Source organism: Salminus brasiliensis, chromosome 14, assembly GCF_030463535.1.
Source record: "Salminus brasiliensis chromosome 14, fSalBra1.hap2, whole genome shotgun sequence".
NCBI lineage: Eukaryota > Metazoa > Chordata > Actinopteri > Characiformes > Bryconidae > Salminus > Salminus brasiliensis.
The window spans coordinates 14,976,439-15,001,164 of record NC_132891.1 but is presented as its reverse complement, the minus strand read 5'-3'; the positions used below and the strand labels follow the sequence as shown (position 1 = coordinate 15,001,164).

At 41.4% G+C, this 24,726-nt stretch overlaps 1 protein-coding gene across 1 annotated transcript; it reads left to right on the top strand.

Annotated features, from left to right (window-relative positions):
• The first annotated feature begins 18,055 nt into the window (after positions 1 to 18,055).
• sox18 (SRY-box transcription factor 18) lies at positions 18,056 to 23,169 on the top strand. Its single transcript, XM_072697358.1, has 2 exons — positions 18,056 to 18,822; positions 20,457 to 23,169. The coding sequence occupies exons 1-2, from the start codon at positions 18,465 to 18,467 to the stop codon at positions 21,470 to 21,472; spliced, it is 1,374 nt and encodes a 457-aa protein (XP_072553459.1). The 5' UTR covers positions 18,056 to 18,464; the 3' UTR covers positions 21,473 to 23,169.
• The last annotated feature ends 1,557 nt before the right edge of the window (positions 23,170 to 24,726 follow it).

Below are 24,726 nucleotides of genomic sequence, written 5' to 3'. Positions count from 1 at the left end.
TACCACCCTCTCTCTCTCTCTCTCTCTCTCTCTCTCCCTGTCTCTACTCTGGTGCGGCACAATTCCCAGAAACCACCACCCACCCCTCCACCAGCCGCCCAGGGCCTACCAGCTCCCTCCTCTGCGAAAGGACTGTCAGCCGCCTGGTCTGGACACACACACACACACACACATACAGCATGTCTCTATCCGGAGGCAAATCTGACCGACACACACTACACACCTACACACACTAAAACACACACTTGAACACACACTGGACACATTTTGACCAGTTCTGACAGTCTTTGGTTATCTGACCTGTTCATCTTCCGCCTGACCCATAGGTTTAGTGTGTGATCGTGTCAGTGTCTGTTCATGCTGTTGTTGATGTTGTTGTTTGTGTGTGTGTGTGTGTGTGTGAGAGAGAGAGAGAGCGAGGGGGAGAGACAGACAGAAAGAGACAGAGAGAGAGGCTGCTGATTCATCAACTCCGTTGTGACCCACTGTTTTTGCTGTTCCTGCATAGTGTGTGCGCATGTGTGTGTGTGTGTGTGTGTGTATGTGAGTGTGTGTGTGTGAGAGTGAAATCTCTAGCACTGCTTTCGTAGCGGACCTGAACTCTCTGCTTCAGCCAAACCAGCCAACTATTACTCAGCAGGACTCTTTTGCTCGCCTGTGTGTGTGTGTGTGTGTGTACGCCCATGTGCATGCGGCAATATCCACTGTTTTATTTTAAGTCTAATTGCGAGTGAGTGTGTTCACACAGCTCTATATTTAAACCTAACTCTGTGTGTGTGTGTGTGTGTGTGTGTGTGTATGTGCTTTAACACTACTCTATATTTAAAGCCTAATTGTTGTTGTGGAGACTATGTTTACCTCCTCTGGAGCCGTGTGGCTTGTCAGTCAGTGAATCCACCACATATACACACACCACCACATATATACACATTTCACACACACACACATACACTCACACACACTTCCATGCCATCCTATTATCCCCATGTGCTCATATGCCTACTACCCAAATATGCTATATGTTTTCACTTGACACGACCGCATTTGTTACAAATCAGGTCTCTCTCTCTCTCTCTCTCTCATACACACACACGCACACACACTGAGGTTTAAAATCCCCTCCCTCATGTATTTAACATTTTCCAAATAGCTGCACTGACCACAGAATAGTTTCCCTCGCTTTGTGGCAAACACAAACACAGGAGGCTCTCTTCTCTTTAAGATGGCCGCCTCGTCAAATTGAGGAGTCCTCCCGCGCCCGGTCGAGCTCTACTTTCTCATTTCAGGGGACTGACAATTACAGCGCTGACACCACACTGGTTACGGGGGAATTATCTGCTAGTGGCACAGTGTACTCACTCTCACTTCAGCGTATAATATCATTAAGTCTGGAAAAGTTCAGACCTCACCCTTCACCAAGAGGAAAGGAGCAAACAAACGGCGGCCCAGCGCCGAGTCGCAGAAACGCCAGCACATGTAGGAACCTTCAGCAGAGACCAAGCCTGATTACAACCATGAAGGCATTGCAGGAGCTGGAGAGAGTCAACAGCATTGATTCATTTTAATTGGAGTTTGTAGGAAATACAGTCTTAAATACAAAGGGTGCAGTGGTGGCTCAGGGGTTGGAGTACCGTGCTACTGATGACAGGGTTGTGGGATCGACACCTAGGCACTGCAGGCTGCTACTGTTGCCACTGTTGAGCCCTTGAGACAGAGACAGAGACTTGCTTCCCAGGAATCATAGCAATGGCTCACCGTCACTTTGTGTGTGTGTGTGTGTGTGTGTGTTCAGGTGGCAAAAAGTCTGTTTGGTTCCATGATGAACCTTGCAATGGTGTAAAAACTGAAACCACTCAACCAGATTTGTTAGGGAACTATTTAATGGCATCAAGAGTTCAGCCAATAGGCCTGTTCTACTTAAGGCAGTCCTGCTCAGATCAATCAGGCCCAGGCTAAAATGCATGCCTGATGATGAGAGAGTTTAATCCTCACAGTCCCGTGACCTAAACATCACAGCACATTTGTAGATAGGTCCTAAACAAGCATTGCATGCAAAATGGCCCAATTATATCTTACAACTCAGAAGAGTGGGGATCTGAAATACTTTTAGCTGCTACAAAACTGTTCACAAGCTGTGATTAAAGCCCTGACTTTGTAAAGTGACCACTTTTTTTTGCACCTGTCACACCTGATTCTATTTAATTATTATTATTTTCGAATTATAAAAACAAGTTACGATGCATTAGGATTCTCCTTGTTGACGAGAGAGGTCATCAGAGCAAGATCAGGCTGACTTGAGCTGACAGAAAAGGCCATGGTACCTCAGATAACTACTAACTAGGGGCGAGCAGAAAATCATCTCAGAATGCACAACACATCCAACCTTGAGGCAAACAGGCTACAAAAGCAGACGACCGTGTTGCTTCCACTTCTGTCAGCCAAGTACAGAAAGCTGAGGCTGCAGTCCAGCTCTCCAAAACTGGACAGACTTGAAAAACGTAGCCTGATAGATGAAGCTTGACTTTATTTAAGGTTTACAGATGATCAGGGTCAGAATTTGGCGCCAGCAGAGTAAATCCATAGAATTGCTTTGAGTTGCCCTTCTTTTGACCACTTTTGCTTGATACTAACCCCACAGAGAACACGCCAAAACACCTGCCACTTTGGAGATGCTCGAGCCATGACAGCCTGTCCATTGTTCCTACTCCCAACACATTAATATCAAGAACTTATTGTCTTTGCTGCCTAATATGTATGGAGGTGTCACTGTAACAAGATAATCAATGTTATTCACTTCACATCAGTGGTTTTTATGTTATGAAGGATTGGTGTATATCTACCCATTTATAATCAAAAAATTAGGATTATAAAGAGAGCTGTAGAGCTAGGATTTACTTACCCTAGTGTGTATTATATTAAAATGTAATCACATGATATTAAGGATCCCAGACAACAGAAATAAAACAAATGAACAGAAATTAAATGTCATTTGGAAAATTAAATCTGTGCAGAAAAAAAAGTTTTTTGCCTCCAGTTAGAATTTATCCTATTTGGCCTTTGGGCTAGCTGGGTACAGTCAACTGGCCAAACCCTGCCCCCTCCCCGATTCGAATCCAGCAGCTTCCGCTTTTCACAATTGCATGTGAGGGGGCGCTAAGGACAGGAAGGGAGGGAAAAAAACTTCAAATCTCCAGGCTTGTAACAAAAGTCAGAAACATTGGTGGAAAACAACAAATCCTCCACCACTGCTCCCTCCTTCTGTTTGGGTGACCTCTGTGCTGACCCCGGGCTCGTGCCCACTCGAACAAGCCCAGCTGCTGATAATCGGCCAGCTGACGTCCTGTAGTGCTCCGATCTGGCCAAGTCCCCGTGTGGCCGCTCCTGATAGCATTGACCTTCCCCCAATCGCCACATCAGATTTTGCGTTCTCACAATACAGCCCGAAAAAGCACGCAGTTATCTGCGCACCCGCGCTTCTCACTGCATTAAACAAGCAAGACTCTCTCGGGCAGTTTGATGGCAAGGGGAGATTCCGGAAACGTATATGAGGTCGAGAAAGGCAAAAGAAAATGAGAAATAAAAGGAGAGAGAAAAACAGCAGACTAAATAGAGCACCATTCCTTTGTTTAGCCATGGAGGAATACGTGAAATACTGCAAGGTTCCTCACTCCTGAAGACCTTATCGAAAGGCAATTACATAAACTCGCACCACCCTTCGCTTCTATCTCCAACACACTACATTGTTCACATCTGACTCATTACCAATGTACAAAGATAAGAAATAAAATGTAGGAGACATTGGAATTGATCACGTTCAGATGCAAGTAAACTTCTAATAGTGGTTCTTTCCCGTTCCCATTCCATCAGCCTGGTTTAGATAAAATCAGCTTTACCCCTTTAACCTTTAGAAGTATCTGGCGTCAACAAAAACAACTTCTAATTCTAATTAATTCATAAAAATGTATAAACCGTTTCATCACTCTACATTGAAATCCGTAAAAAAGTCTCCAGGCTCCAACTTTACAATGCATAACTAAATATTTCATTACTAAATATTTAGAGGCCCTTAGCAACATCCTATTTGGAGGCTCTCTTTTACACACCCTAATCATGTAGAAAATGATTATATTATATGACTAAATGCTTTATTAAGGGAAAAGAGTCTAAAGGTAATACATTCTAATTCAAAGCCAATAATAAACCATATACAGGGTAAACAGAATCTGTTAAACTACTAACTTGACTATATTTTGTAACAGTCAAGTCAAGTCAAGTGGGCTTTTATTGTCATTTCAACTACATACAGAGTACACAGTGAAACGAAACAACGTTCCTCCAGGACCATGGTGCAACATAGACACAGTGCATACATGGTTGGTGTGGCACAACAGATAAAACCACTAGCAGCTAGTGAGCTATTACACCATGTGGGAGACCAGGGTTTGATTCCCAGTCTGGGTGACTATCCTGTGCTACACCAATAAGAGTCCCTGGGCAAGACTCCTAACACTACATTGGCCCACCTCTGTAATACGAGTTACCTTGTAAGTCGCTCTGGATAAGAGCGTCTGCTAAATGCTGTACAAGTGCAGACAGACAAAGAATAATAAATATATAATTAGGGAATAAACAGGATCGTAATACAGAAAATCTAATATTTTATACTAATAAAAACAAAAACTTTCGAAGCTGTCAGCAATCTGCTTTTGTTTTTCTACCAATATCATGACAAAAACACAGTATATATTTGTAGACCCTTGTGGTGTTAAATAATTGCTAAAAAAACACAATGAACCATGTTTTCCTGGTCGCTAAAATTGCAACAAAATACATAAAAACATTTATATGGTTATTGTATCTTATATTTTATTTTATCTTTCATTCACTGTAGTCCACAAACTTATTCTTTGTTGTATGTATACTTCGGATCATCAATATGCAGTTTATGTTTTACAGGAGTTACTGAATTTCCACGCTCATAGATTCATTTAGTAAACACAGCCGGGACTTTTGTCCCTGATTATGCATTATTTATATTCAGCCTTTTATACGTAATTAGAACGTGTAGATGGGGTCCCCAAATAGGATGTTGCTTGTGGCCCGGAGAAAAAAAAAACCCTGCATAACTATGTTAATAAAGTTTTTTTTTCATTCAGTCTTCTAACGTATTCTTAACTTTGTCTTATATACAAACTCCCAAATGTTTTCATGTCCCATTTAATTTCACACAGTGTATAGTTTACAGGAGTTCTACTGAATTTCTGCAGTTATGGATTCATTCATTAATCACAACCAGAACTATTTGTATTCAGTCTTTTATACATGATTGGGAGGTAGAAGGGGTTCCCAAATAGGACGTTGTTTGTTGCCTCTAAATGTTCAGAAACTGCCATGTGTGGACTTTTGTGGACTACTTTTGCTTTGCCATTAACATATGTAATTACAATCACAACTAGATTCAACTAAATTTTGTTTAGAAAAAAACCCACATAACTATACACTTAAAAACCTAATCATCCCTTTCCCAAACCGGAATAATAATCTTAATAAAGTATTTCTTTTTTATTTAGTCCTCTAAATTATTCTTAACTTTGCCTTACATAAAAGCTCCCAAATGTTTTCATGTCTCCTGGTTTCACACAATGCATGGTTTGCAGGCGTTCTGCTGTGTTTCCGCAGGTAGAGTTTCGTTCCGTTATCCCAAACACTACAATAAGTAGAAAATAGACCTCTTATTTTCTTTACTTCACATTTTATGGCGTGAGAACCATTTAGCCAGCTTGCATATCTGTGCAGTTCAAAACTTTAATGGCTGATGAAGGCTGATCGTCTTGTTTTAAGCAGTTTAGGGACGACATGTCGGGTTGAAATGCAAGAACGGAAACACAAAACGTTAAATTCCAAGAGTACTCGTAGTGTGAAGTGTAGTGCCGAGTATTTAGTAATATCTAAGCTTAGAGGTATCTTTTGGATCCTAGTAAAGCACTTTTGTAAGCTGCTCTGGATAAGAGTATCTGCTAAATGCCTTAAATATAAATGTTAAGATAATGGCTCTGCTCAACTGATGAATTTTTTTCTTCGATCTGTGTGCCGGGTTAAGACAGAAATGTGTGTACTGTGCAGTACATTGGTTTTTACTGCACGCTGAAACTAATGAGTATTTTGTGCTAAGCTGTAAGCTTGTATATATGGATAATCACTATGATGCTAAATCAAATTGACTTAGATTACAAATAAATGCTCTGTGAAAGCCGATATTTGACAGACTGACAGGCCTAGGTTTACCTCAGTAGCCCTCTAATGGAAGAAGCCCACTGAGACATTTATGTAACAGGAAAGCAAATAAGTTTCAGCGCCGCCATAGCAGTAAAATGCTGGTTGCGATTTAATTAGGCTCCTGTGCTTTGTCATTTCACAGTGGTTTGAACCCGCAGTGCAACGCTATGTTCACAGAGCAAAGCTCAGAGCCTATAGTCAAGCGCCGTGGAGCCCATGCCATCTTGTCTGTCTCTCAGATACAACCACAAAAGTGAATCCACTGTGCTTCCGGATGACCGTACCCCACACCACAACTGCACTGTCAGCAAGTGTCTATTCTTAGTTCCCGGCACAGGCGCTAATCAGCCTCGCTAGCAGTGTTTATCACTGCGAAATGCCTGTGGATCTGCGCTCTCCTGCGAAGAAAAGAGATTTATTTAAATAAATAGCTCGGGCTTCCTGTGTCTCAGGCCAAGTCGCTATCATAACATGGCCGGTCAGAGGGCCAGAGGAAGGTAACAGGGAGACGGGTCCCGTCTGGAGGCTTCAGATAGAAGAGGTGTACCCTGGGAAAGTGACCTATGGACTGCCACACCTCGACACTTAGTGCCACGCACTCTCAAATCTGATTATTAAACACTACTGTCGAAAGAGATGAGCCGAGCTTAATTTAGACACTTCCTGGCTGAAAGATTCCTTTAGGCTGGCCTCACATAACTCAGACCGGCTCATCCGACAGGAATGCGGAGAGAGAGAGAGCGGCAGGAAGAATTTTTGATCAGGTCTTTTCTGTGGTGACTAGCTTGCTAATTCCACAATTTTCAAAGAGGGCGGATTTCACGTTCTGGTACAGAATGAGAATGAGGACGGTGACGGATGCAGTCATCCAAGCATCTCCCATCTGATGGAATGTGAGGAATTAATGAGTTGGCAACGTGCTAGCCAGGCTAATTAGCCATAGTGTTTTGCTATTGCAGCAATGCTAATTGGCTAACTCTTGTGTCTGGTAACACTGGTGTTCTACTGAACAGAAACAAAAGCCTTGTCCAAGTGATAATAAGCAAAATGTCTGGATCATACAGAGTGACCATGACCGATTCAGAGCCCTTAGTTCATGTGCATTAGTTTAGGGATCCTAGCCCTAGCGTATGGTTTAGTAGAGCTGTAGTGAAGACCAGGACAAGACTGTGACTAGTTTAGATCAATACCAAGTAAAGACCCAGACTAAATGAGAGCGAAACCAAGTCAAGATTGAGCCTTCTGCCAGGGTTGCCAGATTGCTACAGTGGTTTCCATCCAAAATGCATGCATTTCAATAATAGTACACCAACATGACATAAATGTTGACTGCTGATATCTTACAAATGTAGAAATTAGTAATCATAACCTATAAAAAGTAAATAAATAAGAGTGAACTTGCTCACATATAAAAAAAATGTGTATCTTTATAAGCAACAGAGGATCACTGGCCATCCCTGTGTAGTTATATTGCAGAATTGTGTACACTCTGCCAAATTAACTAGTACAAGTCCTGGTAATGGGCCCTGATGTCAGTGTTGCAAAACTACCTTTCTCTTTTTACCTTCTCCGAGTAAATGGCCACCCAGCCCGACCTGCTGGAAGATTGCCCGCTGAGGTCCCCTCTACCTGCGTCAAACCTGCTGCCACCTACCGGTCCAACCAGCAGGCCCCCCACCCACCACCACCCATAGCAGACCAGCGGCTCATCCGCCTACCACTGCTACCTTAATGACCATGTTAAAACCTAAATGGACTCGTAACTATCTGCCACTATTAATATCGCCACTATTAACTATCTGTTGTATCTGGTTTGGTCATTTTTATCAATAATGTTTAAATAGTTCTGACCAGAGGAGGATGGGTCGGGTCCCCCTTGTGAGAGGGGGTTCCCCTTGGTTCCTCCCAAGGTTTCTTCCTCCAGCTCTGAAGGAGTTTTTCCTTGCCACTGTCGCCGTTGGCTTGCTCACTGGGGGTCTTTGATCCATCATGTCTTACATTATTTCTTCTTTCTTCTTTGTCTCTGTCTTTTATTAATTACTAAAAAAAAGCTGCTTTGTGACGACAATAGTTGTAAAAAGCTATACAAATAAATCTGACTTGACTTGACTTGACCTTAGAATCATCCCCTGTGGCAAGTTCTTTCCAAAGTTCAGGGTCACTTTTCCACTTGTTCTGGAAACTTCATTTGTATTTGCCCACTTTGGTATTGTGAGAGCTAAACGAGAGCCAAATTTGTTAACATACCTGATGTGCTATTCATGCCGTCTAGGTGATGAATCACTGTGAGGCAGCGGCGTCTTCTCAACAGAAGGGAATTACCTGTCAATCAATCTTTTGACAACTGATTGGAAGAGAAGGTGGGTGTATTTAAATTCCATCTGCTTTAGAAAGCAATACAGTTTATTGACTTCATATATTTAAAAAAAAATTGCCAAAATAATCACAAAGCAGCCAGAATTTTTTGGGTGTTTACACCAACTGAATTATGACAACTGAGTTAATATTCTGAATCCCAGAGTTATTATTTTGATTGTGGTGAACCGTTTAAATATAACTGTTATGTTACGTACAAAGTATTTAAACTTACAATAAACGTACACATAGTAATTCTGTTGATGTAACATCATTCTCACCCTTAACATTGTCATTGCCAAGTCACCCTCTTTAGCTAAGACTCCTGCCCATGCTAGCTAGCACTGTACTGAATGATGATCAAGAGATTGCAGCTGGTGGCTATGATGGCCCTCCCCATTGTCCGCTAATGTAACAGAACTGGTAATTAGTGTTCTCCTCCAAACGTGTTGAGCTGTCCAGTGATAATGCATTAGCAGTAATTCAAAAACACGTGATTAGTTAAGTTCATGTGTTTTAGAGGAGGCATATGTCAGCTTTCCTAGGTGGGCTGGTTAATGTTGTTTGATGGAGGAGTCTTTGCTACTGGATTGGAATTGAAAATGACTAAATTGGGAAGAAAATTGGGGAAACTGGGAAACAAGTAGCACAGTTGCAGTAATAGGTATCTGCTCTTGTCCTGAAAACTGGTCAAAATCTTTTTTTTTTCTCTATTTGCCAAGTACAAGCTGTACAGAGCAACAGCGATTCATACCGTAGCCTATAAAGAGCGGCCAAGCAGCTGAAGTATAGATTATGCAGCAGTGGTGACATAATGGCCGGGTTTCACATAAACAATGCTGCAGAGGTTGTTTATGATTTTGCATATCAAAGTCATTATGTAGGTGTGCATTATATTATATTCTGTCCTTTGTTTGTGTGTGTGTGTGTGTGTGTGTGTGTGTGTATGTGTGTGTGTACCGTTGAGAGCGAAGGGGGGATTCCCGAACACGGTGTGTCCCATCCATCAGTACACTTCCCTTCTTCTAGAGGTAGAAAATAGCACCGTGTGTGAACATGACCTCTCCCACACATAGGAACACACAAACACACACTCACACACACACTCACGCATACACTTGCCTGCATCCAAACACTTGAGCACTGACACACACAGACAGATAAACAGTCACATAAGAATGGATGGATTTGACGGGTAGATAGAACGCTTCTGTCACAGTTTGTGTGTGTGTGTGTGTGTGTGTTCAGTGTGTGTCCTCCCCCGTTCTGTAAATAAAGAAATAAAAGATGAGAGAGTGTAGTGAAGTCCTCCTCCTCTAGCCGCTGAGTCTGGAGCCATTGCCAAATTTCCGCTGTGGTGTAGGTGTGGTGCCTCCACTCTCCTTCTCTCTCACACACACACTCACACACACAAACACACACACATGCTGACACAGAGACAGGCAGACAGCGGTGAAGAGGGGGCGCTGCCGCTCTGGACGGGCAGGAGGCCAGCGCACAGCGACGCCAAGCCTGGCACAAGCAATAGAGGTGTGGAAGTCCTGCTTGGGTTGGAGGTCTAATGTCCTCTCTTCTCATTCTCAACCTATGTCTCTCTCTCTCTCTGTCTCTCTCTCTCTCACACACACACACACACACACACACACACACACACACACACACATCTCTATATCACTATCCTTTCTTCTCTCTGTGTTTCTCTCTCCTGGTCTCTCTCTAATGCGGTCTTTATCTCTCTCCCTCTCTCCTTGTCTCACTTTGTCTCTTTCTACCTCTCTCTCTCTTTCTCTTGTTCTCTTCTTCTCTCCGGTTCTCTGGCTCTTTCTCCTTGTCTCTCTCTCTCCTTGTCTATTGTCTACTCTCTCGTGTCTCTGTCTCTCTCTTTCTCCTTCTCTCTCCTTGTCTCTCTTTCTTTCCCTTCTTGTCTCTTTCTCTGTTTTCTCGCTCTTTTTTGTCCTTTTTTGCCCCCCCCCATCCTCCCGATCTTATCAGGCTCCATCATGGCGACCAGCAGGAACATCCCTGGCTTCCTGTTTCTTGAAACAGTGAATGGAGAATTGGTGTGTGTGTGTGTGTGTGTGTTCATGGGGAATGGGGGGTGGGTGCACAGTCTACACACACACACACACACACACACACACACACACACACACACACACATATACACATGTACACACAAATACAGCGGTGTAAATCCTCTTGGGGGAACATGGAGCAGACAGCCAGGCGAAGGCCTCTGTCACGTCTCCAGTTTTCATCATCTGAGAGCGAGCGAGATATAGCAAGAAGGCAGAGAGAGAGAGAGAGAGAGAGAGAGAGAGAGAGAAAATAAGAGAGAGGGTGACCATACATTCCACACACTCTTCAGCACCTCCTGTCACATCCCACCCTTCCCCTGCCAGTAAGCCACCACTGAGGTAAGTGTGGGTGTGTAATGTGGGCGGTGGAGGGTATACAGTAGTCCTGCGGGCTGGCATACAGACGTTCAACACTGAAGACATAACAGCTCGTGTTCACACACGTAGCAATGAATGGTAAGCAGTTTAATCTTAGCATCGGCATTTAGTAAAGATGTAGATTAGCCTCATCCTCAGAACCAAGCTCACTCACTCTCACGTGTGATCCTATAAGAAGTGCCTATAAAAGCCATGTTCACAAGTTTTTGATTTCACCTGATTATGTAATTTTTTTTTATGTAAAACAATTATCTGTAAACTTATTTTTTTATTTGAATTTCTACAATTCCTTGATACATAACTTCCTTGCATTTCAGTACTGACATAAAGCAAGAAAAAAAAATAATATAATAAAAATAATAATAAAAGTCACATACAACACTTCCAAAAAACAACTGTTTTTTCATTTATATGTGTAGTATATATATATATATATATATATATATATATATATATATATATACTCATTTTGCTTTTTAACACCATCAGGGGTGCATCATGTTTATATATTTTCATTACTATTTTAATGAAGAGCATAGAAAGAATCCTAGCGACACAGCTAGGTAATACAGCAGGCTAATACGTCAGAATAAATGCTGGCATGAGCAGCTATAAAAAGCTTTTTATATGATAGCTAGCTAGCTAACTAGCTGCCTATGGGGGTTACCAGCAAATAAATGCTAGCTAGCCAATATCATACAGCTAATAGGCTGGCAAGGACAGCAAAAGTGTACCAAATTACTCACCTAAGAGGAACTGATTCAGTCACTACTCAGGTCACAACTAACCCTCAACACCACTGTCTAATGTTAGCTTAGAAGTAGTTCTCCATGGACACACAGGCATCAATCATGGTTAGTATGTTGTGGCTGGGGGGCTTAAAAAGTAGCCCTAAATTGTAGGACCATAGCAATGTGTGTGAGATTATGAGGGTTACCTTTGAAATTAAATACCTTTAAAATCATGTAACTACATTAGTACATTAGCATACATTCCTTTACATAGCATACAATGGCCTCCAGTACATGTTCAGTATTCTTGGGTTTGTGTCCTTCTTCAAATTCCACCCAAGATTTTCTATGGGGTACAAGTCAGGTGACTGTAATTGCCAAACGAGAATCTTCCAGGACTTCTTCTGAAACCAAGCCTTGATGGACTTTGAGGTATGCTTGAGACAATTGTCCTTTTGGAAGGTCCAATGACACCTACGCTTCAGCTTCATCAAAGGCATCACATTTTCGGTGCCAGAGGAAGCAAATCAGCCCCAGAGCATCACTGAGCCACCACCATGCTTTACTGTGGGCAGGGTGTTCCTTTCAGAGTATGCTTTAATCTTCCTCCTCCAGACATACCGCTGATCCATAGGCCCAAAAAGTTCCAGATTGGAGCTGACTTTTATTGTGGTATTGGGTCAGTACAGGTGTACTGGCATGGAGACCTTCAGCATTTAGTATGAACCTTACTGTGCAACCTGAAACCTCAGTGCCTGCTTCCACCAAATCTTGCTGCAGTCACTCATTGTTTTTGTGACCACCTGCCTCCTCAGGAATCTTTCTGCTACATCCAGGTAGTGTAGCTGGGGTTCCTTTAACCCTGAACATGTGAACTATACTCCCAAATGTATCTCTGAGAACTCTTTATTATCCTATTCCTTGTTTGGCAACAATCTCTTATCCCTTGACTTGGCCATATTTCTGCTTTCCAGTCCAGGTTTTTAATCTCTTAATTTTAAGCACACCTGATGCAACTCATTAAGTCCTTTATTTGCCACCTGATTTGGGAATATGTGCTCTTATGAGGGATTTTGTTCAGGAGGGTGAATAATTCTGAGACTGCAGTAGTCATTAAAAGTGGCATTTGCTTAATTGGTTTATTGCAAACACGTTTGATAATTTGCAGTGGGGGTTGAATAACTGTGTACCTGATTTTTAAAAAAAATGGCTAATGAGTGTTGTTACAATGTAAGTGACCCTAATACAGATTAAAATTGAGTTATCTATGCACTGCTGCTGCCATTGGCTGTTGTGATGGAGTTAAAATTTCAGTCATGCAACAAGTTGTGGGTTGTAGTAAACGACCTGATTACAGCCTGATTCAGGCTTGAAGTCAGGAGGTGCATGACTCAGATAGGTTAATTATGTAAGAATCACTATCCAGCTTCTACTCTGCCTACATCTGACCACAGGAATGCCTTCAAGGTAACTGTTTAGAAAGTTAAAATGAAATGACAAGAATTGCGTTTTTTGCCCTTCTTTACTAGGAAAATATAACAGCACAAAACACCCAGCTATTCCATCCCTCCCCATACAGCACAGGAGGATCGCAGGCTTGACGCCTTGCTCTGGACGTACCCGTGGAGCAGAGAAATGCTGATATAATGCTCATCTGGGGGAAATGTTGGCTGCACACAGCAGTCTGGGCCGGGATGAATTGCATAGGTGTGGAGACGTTGAACCAAAGCCCTAATTTGTGGTCTGCACATGGAGGCAGATGGAGCACTCATACTTTGAGAGCAAGTCACATGTTCAGGTTTCACTTGGAACCAGGTTGCTGAGAACTTTTCACGCAGAGCAGACAGATGGTCCTGACTTCATCTGCTTGCACATGCAGTACACGCACTCTTCCAATCAAACTGGAGGTGTGTAGACAAACAGTGGGGTCGGTGCAAGTCTGCAACGACATTGGGCCTTATTCAGGAAGCAGGCTTTATAAAGCCTACTTATGCAGTTTTTATAAGACAAATTCAGAATTTGTTAAATTTATGAGAACAATGAGATCCATAATTAGAAGAAAGAGTACTTGTTAGTACTCTAACCCCATCACATGTAATGCTCCCGACATTGGGAGGATAAGGACTTCTCCTCCGCCCCTTGCACAACCCGCTACCACCACTTTTCAAACTGCCACTGATGCAACATCATCAGGCAACCAACGCACTCGTAGAAAAGCATGGTACCCAGCTCAGGTACCCAGCTCAGTAAGCACAGACTACTAGTAGTATTTTTTTTTTAAAACAACCTGGAAATAAACAATAAAAAATTTTCGATTTCTGAACATTTCAAAGCAAAGAAAATTTTGACAAGCCAAATCAATGTAAATTAAATGAAGTAAAATTATCACTCACCATATAAACAAAGTCAGATTATTTTGCTTTGTGAATAAGTTTCAATGGAAAAGATAAGATTGAAATGTAATCCGATTTTTGTTTTTTTTGTTTTGCCACAGATTTCCCTAAATTTGAATATCCACAGAAATAGAGCAGAATTTTGAATATGCCTTCTTCATTTTCCTTGTCATAACAACTCTTTCACCACGCAAAACTTTTGGACTGATGGTTTATAAGCATCTACATCCTACCCTGGCCTGTGCAAGGTTAAATGTTAACTGGCTGAATGTAATGGTGGTGTTGTTTGTGACCTCTATTAAAGTAAGAGGCAGTTTATGACTTCCCACCTCAATCTCATTCACTCCACAACGTCCTCTCCGACCTGTCTGGAGTTTGGAGTTTTTTTTATATTATTTTTTATACTGAAAAATATCAGTCTTTCTGTCGTTCTCTCTCTCTGCCCTTGATTTTTTCTCGTTCATGGGAATACAATGGTGTATCTTTAAATAGTCATCCAGTGCACTTACATTTGTAGTTATCATTGCGACCTTTTATTGGGAAGCTCATTAGAAGCCTGCAAAATTTAATTACTCTCTTCTCCTGTGTGGAATTACCCATTTACAGGCACATAATGAATGCTCCTGTCATCAGCTGCAGGGCCATAGTGTCACACAGCAACAATAACAGTTAGCCAAGCTCTGAAAATGTAATTATCTAATGTGTGCAGTAAATTCCCAGGAGAGCTCAGCTTTCGTCACACGGATGGTACCAAGCACATAAGGATGCACTGATTGTGTTTTTTAAATGTTGTGAAAAGACAGTGTGTCTGTGTATACAGAAATGTCTTGTTTTTAGGCAAGCAATAATTGCTTTTTTTATGATAAAATCAAATCTAAAATCATGGGTTTAATCTGCACTATTTACACTTTACTGTACATCCTGTACACCGTACCCTCCTGGACACTATTGACACTTTACTTAAATATAAAAGCAATATATGCAGATATTTATTCAGTATTATCATCATATTATCTGATCTTACCCACTTCTCCTGCACAGACTTCCTCTGTCTATCTATCTATCTATCTATCTAATTTTAGCTGGATTTTTTTATATGTACCTAAAACAAATAGTATAAAACTATTTGCTAACACTTCACTCAGAGTGCCCATTGTAGATGCCTTGTAGATCCTCACCTGACTGAACTAACATAATATGTATTAAATGTGACTAAACTCTAACCTAATGTAAATGACTGTCTATTGAATGCAGCCTTATGCCTAACCCTTCACCTAGGTGTTAAGAGTTGATTCAAGGGTAAGCTTAGGGTTAGAATAAGGTGCAGGGTTACATTCAAATGACAACCATTTAAACCTCATTTACAACTTAGAGTTCAGTTGCATTTAATAGACATTCAGTTGAATGTTATTTGTATGTTAGGTGAGCATCTACCAGACATCTACAATGGGCCATACAATTCTCTCCTGCAAATAATTAATAGGTGACTTAAAATTATGACTTTAAGGCATAACAAATATTTATATTATTACATTTTAGATTTATTTATATTTTAAGCAAGCTTTTTTATTTTAATTTTAACAGTTTTAAAATAACAAAAAAGTAAAAAATAAAAGAAAGAAAGAAAGAAAGAGATCAGAGAAATCAGAGTCAGACTTTCAGTTTTTATTTGGAGGATTGTCATCCATTCTTCATTGCATTAGCCTTTCATTTCTGTAAGAGTTTTGAGCAGTCCTGCAGGAACAGGTCTATTGCTGTCACTAGAAACACAAGCCCTTCTTTTTATTTACCAGTCTACTTAGGCTTAAGTAGAGCTCAGTAACACTGAGATAAATAACTGATCAGCTCAGTGATTTATCAGTCTACTCAGGCTTTAGTAGAGCTCAGTAACACTGAGATAAATAACTGATCAGCTCAGTGATTTATCAGTCTACTCAGGCTTTAGCAGACCTCAGTAACACTGAGATAAATAACTGATCAGCACAGTGATTTATCAGTCTACTCAGGCTTTAGTAGAGCTCAGTAACACTGAGATAAATAACTGATCAGCTCAGTGATTTATCAGTCTACTCAGGCTTTAGCAGACCTCAGTAACACTGAGATAAATAACTGATCAGCACAGCGATTTATCAGTCTACTCAGGCTTTAGTAGAGCTCAGTAACACTGAGATAAATAACTAATCAACATAGTGATTTATCAGTCTTCTCAGGCTTTAGTAGAGCTCAGTAACACTGAGATAAATAACTGATCGGCATAGTGATTGATCAGTCTACTCAGGCTTTAGCAGAACTCAGTAACACTGAGATAAATAACTGATCAGCATAGTGATTTATCAGTCTTCTCAGGCTTTAGTAGAGCTCAGTAACACTGAGATAAATAACTGATCAGCACAGTGATTTATCACTCATGCTTTAGTAGAGCTCAGTAACACTGAGATTATAACTGATCAGTACAGCGATTTATCAGTCTACTTATGCTTTAGTAGAGCTCAGTAACACTGAGATAAATAACTTACCAGCACAGTGATTTATCAGTCTACTCAGGCTTTAGTAAAGCTCAGTAACACTGAGATAAATAACTTACCAGCACAGTGATTTATCAGTCTACTCATGCTTTAGTAGAGCTCAGTAACACTGAGATAAATAACTGATCAGCATAGTGATTTATCAGTCTACTTATGCTTTAGTAGAGCTCAGTAACACTGAGATAAATAACTTACCAGCACAGTGATTTATCAGTCTACTCAGGCTTTAGTAAAGCTCAGTAACACTGAGATAAATAACTGATCAGCTCAGTGATTTATCAGTCTACTCAGGCTTTAGTAGAGCTCAGTAACACTGAGATAAATAACTGATCAGCTCAGTGATTGATCAGTCTACTCAGGCTTTAGTAGAGCTCAGTAACACTGAGATAAATAACTGATCAGCTCAGTGATTTATCAGTCTACTCAGGCTTTAGCAGACCTCAGTAACACTGAGATAAATAACTGATCAGCTCAGTGATTTATCAGTCTACTCAGGCTTTAGTAGAGCTCAGTAACACTGAGATAAATAACTGATCAACACAGTGATTTATCAGTCTACTCAGGCTTTAGTAGAGCTCAGTAACACTGAGATAAATAACTGATCAGCACAGTGATTTATCAGTCTACTCAGGCTTTAGTAGAGCTCAGTAACACTGAGATAAATAACTGATCAGCACAGTGATTTATCAGTCTTCTCAGGATTTAGTAGAGCTCAGTAACACTGAGATAAATAACTGATCAGCTCAGTGATTTATCAGTCTACTCAGTCTACTTCTTTAAAAGCTGTATGCTTATTTATTTTTTCATAATAATAAAAATGTAACTGCATTCTCAACACTCAGCAATTGTAGTCCATTACATCACATGTCTATTTGGTATATACAGTGGAACTAATATGTGCATTGTGTGGAACATACAAACTGAGGAACTGAAGTCTAAACTCATGTCCAGGTCCTTTAATGGGAGTTTAATGGGTTAACATTTGCTTTCCTCATTAAAGATAACACTAATGAGCATGACTTTCTCTGTGGTTCCCCCTCCCACCACAACCCCGTACTCAGACCACAGGAGGGGGTCCGTGCAAGTGGGTTTGTGTGTGCGTGCACGCGTGAGATAGATTTAGAGTGTGTGTGTGTGTGTGTGTGTGTCTGTGTATGTTTGTGTGTGTGTGTGTGTGTTTGTGTGTGTGTGTGTGTGTGTGTGTGTGTGCGTGTATTCAGTACTAGACTAAAACAATGGCCCTCTCAGATTACATCTCTGTGTCTGTGGAGACTGCAGAGGAGGGGGCACAAATCTGACTGGCTGCCCATCCCGCCTGTCCCGTCTAAGTCTGCGCTCTGATTGGCTCAGGCCACTTATATATCTACAACATGGGTCTATCAAGGCTCACCACAACTTTCAAACTTTAGTACCAGTAACAGGCAGTCCTGAACAGCAGGAGCTAGAGACAGCACTGACATCCATCTCTGGGATTCTACTCTTCTCAAGCAACGTTGATTCCTCTTTTTTTTGTATTTATTTAAGTTTTTTTCCTCTGTATATCACTTTTCTTGCTCTTTAATTTGGTCTGTACATCATTTTGACTGCTCTGTAATTTGGCAGCTCTCGTAATTTCTGTGTGAGGACACAAACTTGTCGCGAGTAAATCATAAAAGAGCCAGTAAAAGAGACTTTTCATTTGCTCGATTTAAGCAAGCCGTGTGCCATCACTCGGTCGTCTTTGCTGGAATGAATATATCTGAGTCTAGTTACTGTCAAGAGGCCACCACTCAGCCCAGCCAGGTCGTGGAGCGTGGAGCATGGGGTGCTTCCTCCAGCCCAGCGGGCCCTGACCGGAGCCACGGATTTGACCACGGCCTGACCACGGAGCTGGGGTCCCGCTCTGGAGGTGCCACAGGGGGTGCAGAGAGGAGGACGGGCAGCCCGGACTCCACTCGTCCCGGGACGGCCAGTGACGGGAAGTGCGGGGGTGAGGGCAGGATCCGCAGGCCTATGAATGCCTTCATGGTGTGGGCTAAAGACGAGCGCAAGCGGCTGGCACTGCAGAACCCCGACCTACACAATGCTGTACTGAGCAAAATGCTGGGTAGGACCTCTAACCTCATTCAAATTTAATTCAAATTCAACTGCATTGTTTTTGTAACCTTTTTAACATATTGTGTAAACAATATGAATCAAATGTCCTAACTACTACTGGACTAATATGGACGTTATGCAGTTATAAGAGTGAGGAGGTGAAGTGTGGGTCTACATAGATAAAGTTTAAGGGCTAAAGCAAACTTCTTGATACCATCACTTTTTTATTTTAGGTAAACTTTACTCAAATAATTGCCTTGTAGTAAATATGTTATAGCAATTCTAACAATTCTATACATTCAGAATCCCCACAAATCACCTTAAATGCACTGCTGCACAATGCTGATTGTGTTTAAGTGCTTGTAGTAGTACTTCATAACAAACATTATATAATACTGCCACCTAATACCACATAATACGCAATATTACCAGTTCATTACTATGCAATATTACTACTTGCACTTGATTCCCATTTGTAAATCTAACCTGTTTAGCTCACCTTTAAGGGCCTTGTAAACTATGGCAATTTCATAACATTGGCTTATATATTTTTCAAGCTGACTACTTTCTGCTACATGTCCTAATTAAGATATCATGCAGATTACATGCACTAGAAATTGCAATGTTTCAGTTAAACAGCGTCTACACATTCCCGCCACAATCTAACTTGTGATGAACCTTGCACAGCTTTCACTTCTTTAGATGGATTATAACTTCTAAACTTCCTTAACAATTTCTTTCTAAGGTCAATGCTTGCATACTTGCAACACATGTCTGATTAAATTAATACTATTAGCTTAAATCATTTAAATCCATTCAATAATTTTAAAGGTCTTTCTCAAAACGTCGAAAGAGTTTTATGCAGTGTGCTATTAGCATATTTAAGCACATATAGGCATGTGTTATAACAGTTATGTTATTACATCTTTACAACAACTCAGATTCAGATTCATAAAACAATAGTCTAATGTGGTTGTGTAGTTTTGAGACATATCACAGTCACATTAAAGTGTTTGTTCTAGCACACAGACATTCGGATGGTCACAGATGATTAAAGTCTTTGCAAATATGTCGAAACATTCCACAAAAGCCACCGGAGTTCAAGGAAAAAGAGAAACCGGCCACAAATAAATGTGATAATGTGAAATGCCTGTGCGGGTTGCGCAATATTTGCGTAGTGCTGGTCCTCGAGGAACCAAATTGATGTCCTTGTTTTCGCAAAACATGGCAAATCTCTTGCCAGTGAAAGGCCAGGTTGAGGCAGACAGTCTTGAGCCCACAAGCTGCTGATTGTCTGTAACCACTGACCCATTAATAATTGTACAACTACGACTATTGAGCACAAACAGTCAGCCATACCAAGCAAGTGGTAATATTACTAAAGCTTGCCGGTCGCAGAGGCTTTACTAATGCAGACACTATTTCCCAAGCGTTACAATAGTTTCAATATCAAACAAAGGTTAAAATGAGGTAAAAATAGTGGAAATATAGAAAAAAGTTATACTATTACTTGATTAGAAATGATTAGTAAATCATGTTTCACATTTAAACCATTTCACATTTATTTTTAGTTCTAGAGCTTTTATAGTAAGCAATTGTTGTCACGTAACAACCGAAATATGCTAACACTCTGTGTATTTATAGGTCAGTCCTGGAAGTCCCTGAGCACACTGGACAAGCGTCCATTCGTAGAGGAAGCAGAGAGGCTCCGGCTGCAGCACCTGCAGGATCACCCTAACTACAAATACCGCCCGCGGCGCAAGAAGCAGCCCAAGAAGATGAAGCGTGTGGAGCCTGGCCTGCTCCTGCACGGCCTAGCTCAGGGTGTGGCTGGAGGCCTCGGAGCCGGAGAGGTCTACCCTCAGCACCCTCACCCCCACCACTTGCTGCCCTCTCTGGGACACTTCCGGGACCTCCAACCTCCCACAGCTTCTGAACTGGAGATTTACGGTCTGCCCACTCCGGAGATGTCCCCACTGGACGTTCTGGAGGAGGGCGGAGGAGACTCTGTCTTCTTCCCCCCTCATATGCAAGAAGACGTAGGCCTGGCACCATGGGTCAACTACCACCAGCACCAGCACCAAAACCACAGCCTCCACGGAGGCCACCACAGTCATTCCAGCCATCACCACCCCCACCCCCCCAACCCTCATACCCTTCAGCATACCCACCCACACCTCAACCACAAGTCCCCTCTGGCCTGTAGACCCGTCCAGGAAAAATGCTTGGGCCCCGAGCCTACGAACCCTCAGGGTCTGTACCCTCCCCAAACGAGTATGGCTCTCCCAGACCAAACCAAAGCCCAGCAACCCCCTAGCACTCCTCTTCAAACTAGCTACTATGGTCAGATGTATGGAACCAGCCAGCAACCACCAGCCTTCACCTCCCAACTTGGGCAACTATCTCCTCCTCCAGAATCTTCCAACACTACTCCTGCACCCTCAGCTCCGCAGGTTCCTCCACCTACCCTGGACGCTAACGACCAGCTGGGGCCCTCAGCAGACTTCTGGAGTGAGGTGGACCGCCATGAGTTCGAGCAGTATCTGAGTGCCAGCAGGACTCGAGTGAGCAGGAGTGCCTGCGAGGAGAGCAGTACACTCATATCGGCCCTGTCCGATGCCAGCAGTGCAGTCTACTACAGCGCCTGTATTACTGGATAGAAGTACGTCCACCACTAGTATGTTGTTGCTGTCATAACAAAACCTTGTATCCATATAGGCAAAACTTTTCTAGCTTTAGTATGTTAAGCTAACAAGATCTTCAGAAAGTCATTTTGGACCAGTTCTGGTGATCCCAAAAGATCACACAATGGGGAATATAGAAGAAAGGTTTTGATATGACAGTGACAAAATGCTGCTTCTGAAGAAAGGTGTATATTGTCTCTATTTTAAGAAAATTTAGTAAAAAGAAAAGGTTTTTAAGATTTGTAAACATTTGAAAAACACCAGCTGCCTTTATGTTGTGTGAACATTTCATCATAAATGGACCAATCACAAACCTTTTTTTTTTTTTGTTTAAAGTAACACTGACATATGTTGGACCAGGCCTAGGCCAAGCCTAGACCGAAAGAAATTTAGTCCATGACCACCCTTAAAAAGGGATTTGTCAATTTGTCTTCAGTAAAGGCGATGATTCCATATAAAACTATGGCATCTCTAGATCTGTGCCTGGTTAAATAGTTAAGACCCTCTCAATGCTGGATATACAGCCTCTTGTAAACAGCTCCTTAAAGAAGAAACAGTCACTATACATATAAAGAGTCCTTTCTAAAGGTTCCCACACGGAGTCAAAGTACCCTTTTTCAGTACTATTTAGAAATCTGTTTGCTAACAGAGGCCAGTCCCCATCCAGGAATCTGTTCTCCTTCTTCTGGTCAAGAAAAAGTTACAGTTTCTGAAACACAGGCTTTTCCTACAACAGCAACAACATGCTCTATCCACTTTATCTGCTCAGCTAAGCTCAACGGATTCCCTTTCTTTTTACCCGGTCTCAGTGTTTTCAGTGAGTCATCTCAAGTCCATTTTTCCAAATACTGTTTTAAAAGCTGTTCGGAAACCTGTATTTTCCCCCAAAACTGCTTTAAGCCCCTCTAAAGTTGTTTTCAGAAGCCCCTGCATGTACACTACACAGAACGATATAGCTCACATTACACCTACTCATTTCATGTTCTTGATAACCTATATTCTTCAAGGCCGTGGTCAGTTCCAGTCAACAATTTAGCTTGACTCCATCCAATTACTGTATTCTTATATTCCAGTAATTCCAGCATTCTTCTCAAATAAGGGTCCAGAGGCAGGGAGGATAAGAATGTGAATATTTCTTTGCTCGTTTTCTCAGAGGGTTTTTCTTTTTCTTTTTTTTTTTGTATTTACATATTTGTTTTGTTACTCTCGTTTATATAATTCTGTAAAGATCATGTTTGCACTGTGTCAAAACATTCTGAACTGTATGTGAAACCACTCCACACTCCTTAATTCTGCACTTGACAGCTCTCAAGCGAAAAAAACAACAACAAACAAACAAAAAATACGATTAAAAAAATGAAGGGAAAAAAGTCATGTTCATGAAAGAGACCACAGAGTCATCTGTAGAATTTGGATCTCTTGAAGGCTGTAATTTATTTTGTACTTTTTTTTGCTGTATCTGACTGAGAAAGTTTGAGAAAGTCATTTTGTATATATATATATATTATATATATGTATGTGTCTGTGTGCGTGTGTGTGTGTGTATTTTGTAATCCTCTGTCAGTGTATTTTATAATCCTCCGTGTCAGCACTTGAGAAACATGTTGAGTTGGTAATAACTCTCTGGCTTTTGGTAGTAATTATCTTCAAATAAAAGACTTTCCAATAAAAAATGTCTCAGAGCTATTAAATCAAAAACAATCCAATTGGAAACACACAGTTGAGAGCAGGGCTGGGGAGAAGCGTTTTCCCACACTGCAGAGAGTGCATCTCTATCAGGTTCTGGAGATGATACTTGTCACTCGCCGGTTCCTTGGGAAGAGGCATCTGCGTGTTGAATATTTAGCCGGGGGGGTGGGGGCAAGCGTAAGTGGCTTGCAAGAGTCACTGTTTATGCGTTTAGCACATTTGCACATGTGGAGAGCTTAGCGTTTGACTAGCCCCTACAAAGCAGTGATTAGAACTAGAGAGGCTTGTGGTAATGGTTGTCTTTTGAGAGGAACAGAATGGGCAGAGTGTTTAAGCTCTAACTCTCTCTCTCTCTCTCTCTTTTTTGCTCTCGGATTCCCTCCTCCCAGAATTTTGATCAGCCACAAATTGAGTTTGGCTCAGGGGCCTCATTTCTTTTTTTTTTTTTTCTTCCCCTCAACCACTGACAAAAAGCAAACATTTTTTTTGACAGAGAAAGAACAAAACTCAAACCGTCTCCATGTCCTCTTGTGTCTTTATACAGTGAAAATCAAGCATGGGATTAAAGTAATGACCCCTCATGTGGATTAATTTAAAAAAAAAAGACAAAGAAGAATGCGTCCGTTCTGGAAGGTCCAAGTTTTCTTTTCTTTGCATTTACATATTGGCAAGACTATGTATATGTCAGTATGTGATTATGTGAGTATGCGTGTGAGGTGTGTGTGTGTGTTTGGGCAGAGAGTGCCGCTGTGCATATTGTCTGTGTTTTTGTTACTAGGTGAATGACATACCAGAAATTCTGCGGCCGGGCCGCTGCGTGACCTCAGGTGGGCAGAGGTCAGCCGACGAGCGGTAAAAGCTCATCCACCCAATTAATTAGCCATAAAATTAGCCTGAGTGTCAAAACAGAGGAAGATCCTGTGGAAACTGAGGATGTTGGAATAGCTGGAATAGGTATGTGTGTGTGTGTGTATGTGTGTGTGTGTGTGTGTGTGTGTGTGTTTTTGTACATTTTGAGGACAATAATGTGTTAATTGTTTCTGTTATTTTTTTATGGTACTGTAGATTTAAATGTTTATATATATGTGTGTGTATAAAAATGTGCTTTTATACAGCTGTGGGACTGAATTAAGGTTTTTTTATATACTGTCGCTGTCCAATGAAAAACATTTATCTCCAAAATGGTGACTTTAATAGAGAAGGCAAATAAGTTCTTAACTGTGAATGTAAGTCAATGCAATGTAATGTTTGAGCAATGTAATGAGTTTATTCCAAGCATTTCTATTGGTCTGTTCATCCAGAATGATTTACACAGTGTACAGAGCAGCTACAGCGTTCCAACCATGGAGAAAACTAAAAATGAGCATGAGCCCACAATCTTAAAAGGTATGAAAACTAATATGCTTGTGTGTGTGTGTGTGTGTGTGTTTGCTGTATAGGGAAGGATGTTAAAGGGAAGAGGTTCTTTTTTATTCTGTCGAACCAGCTCACCCCCTGGTCAGCTCTTCAAATTGAGAAAATAACACTCTCCTGGTCAATTG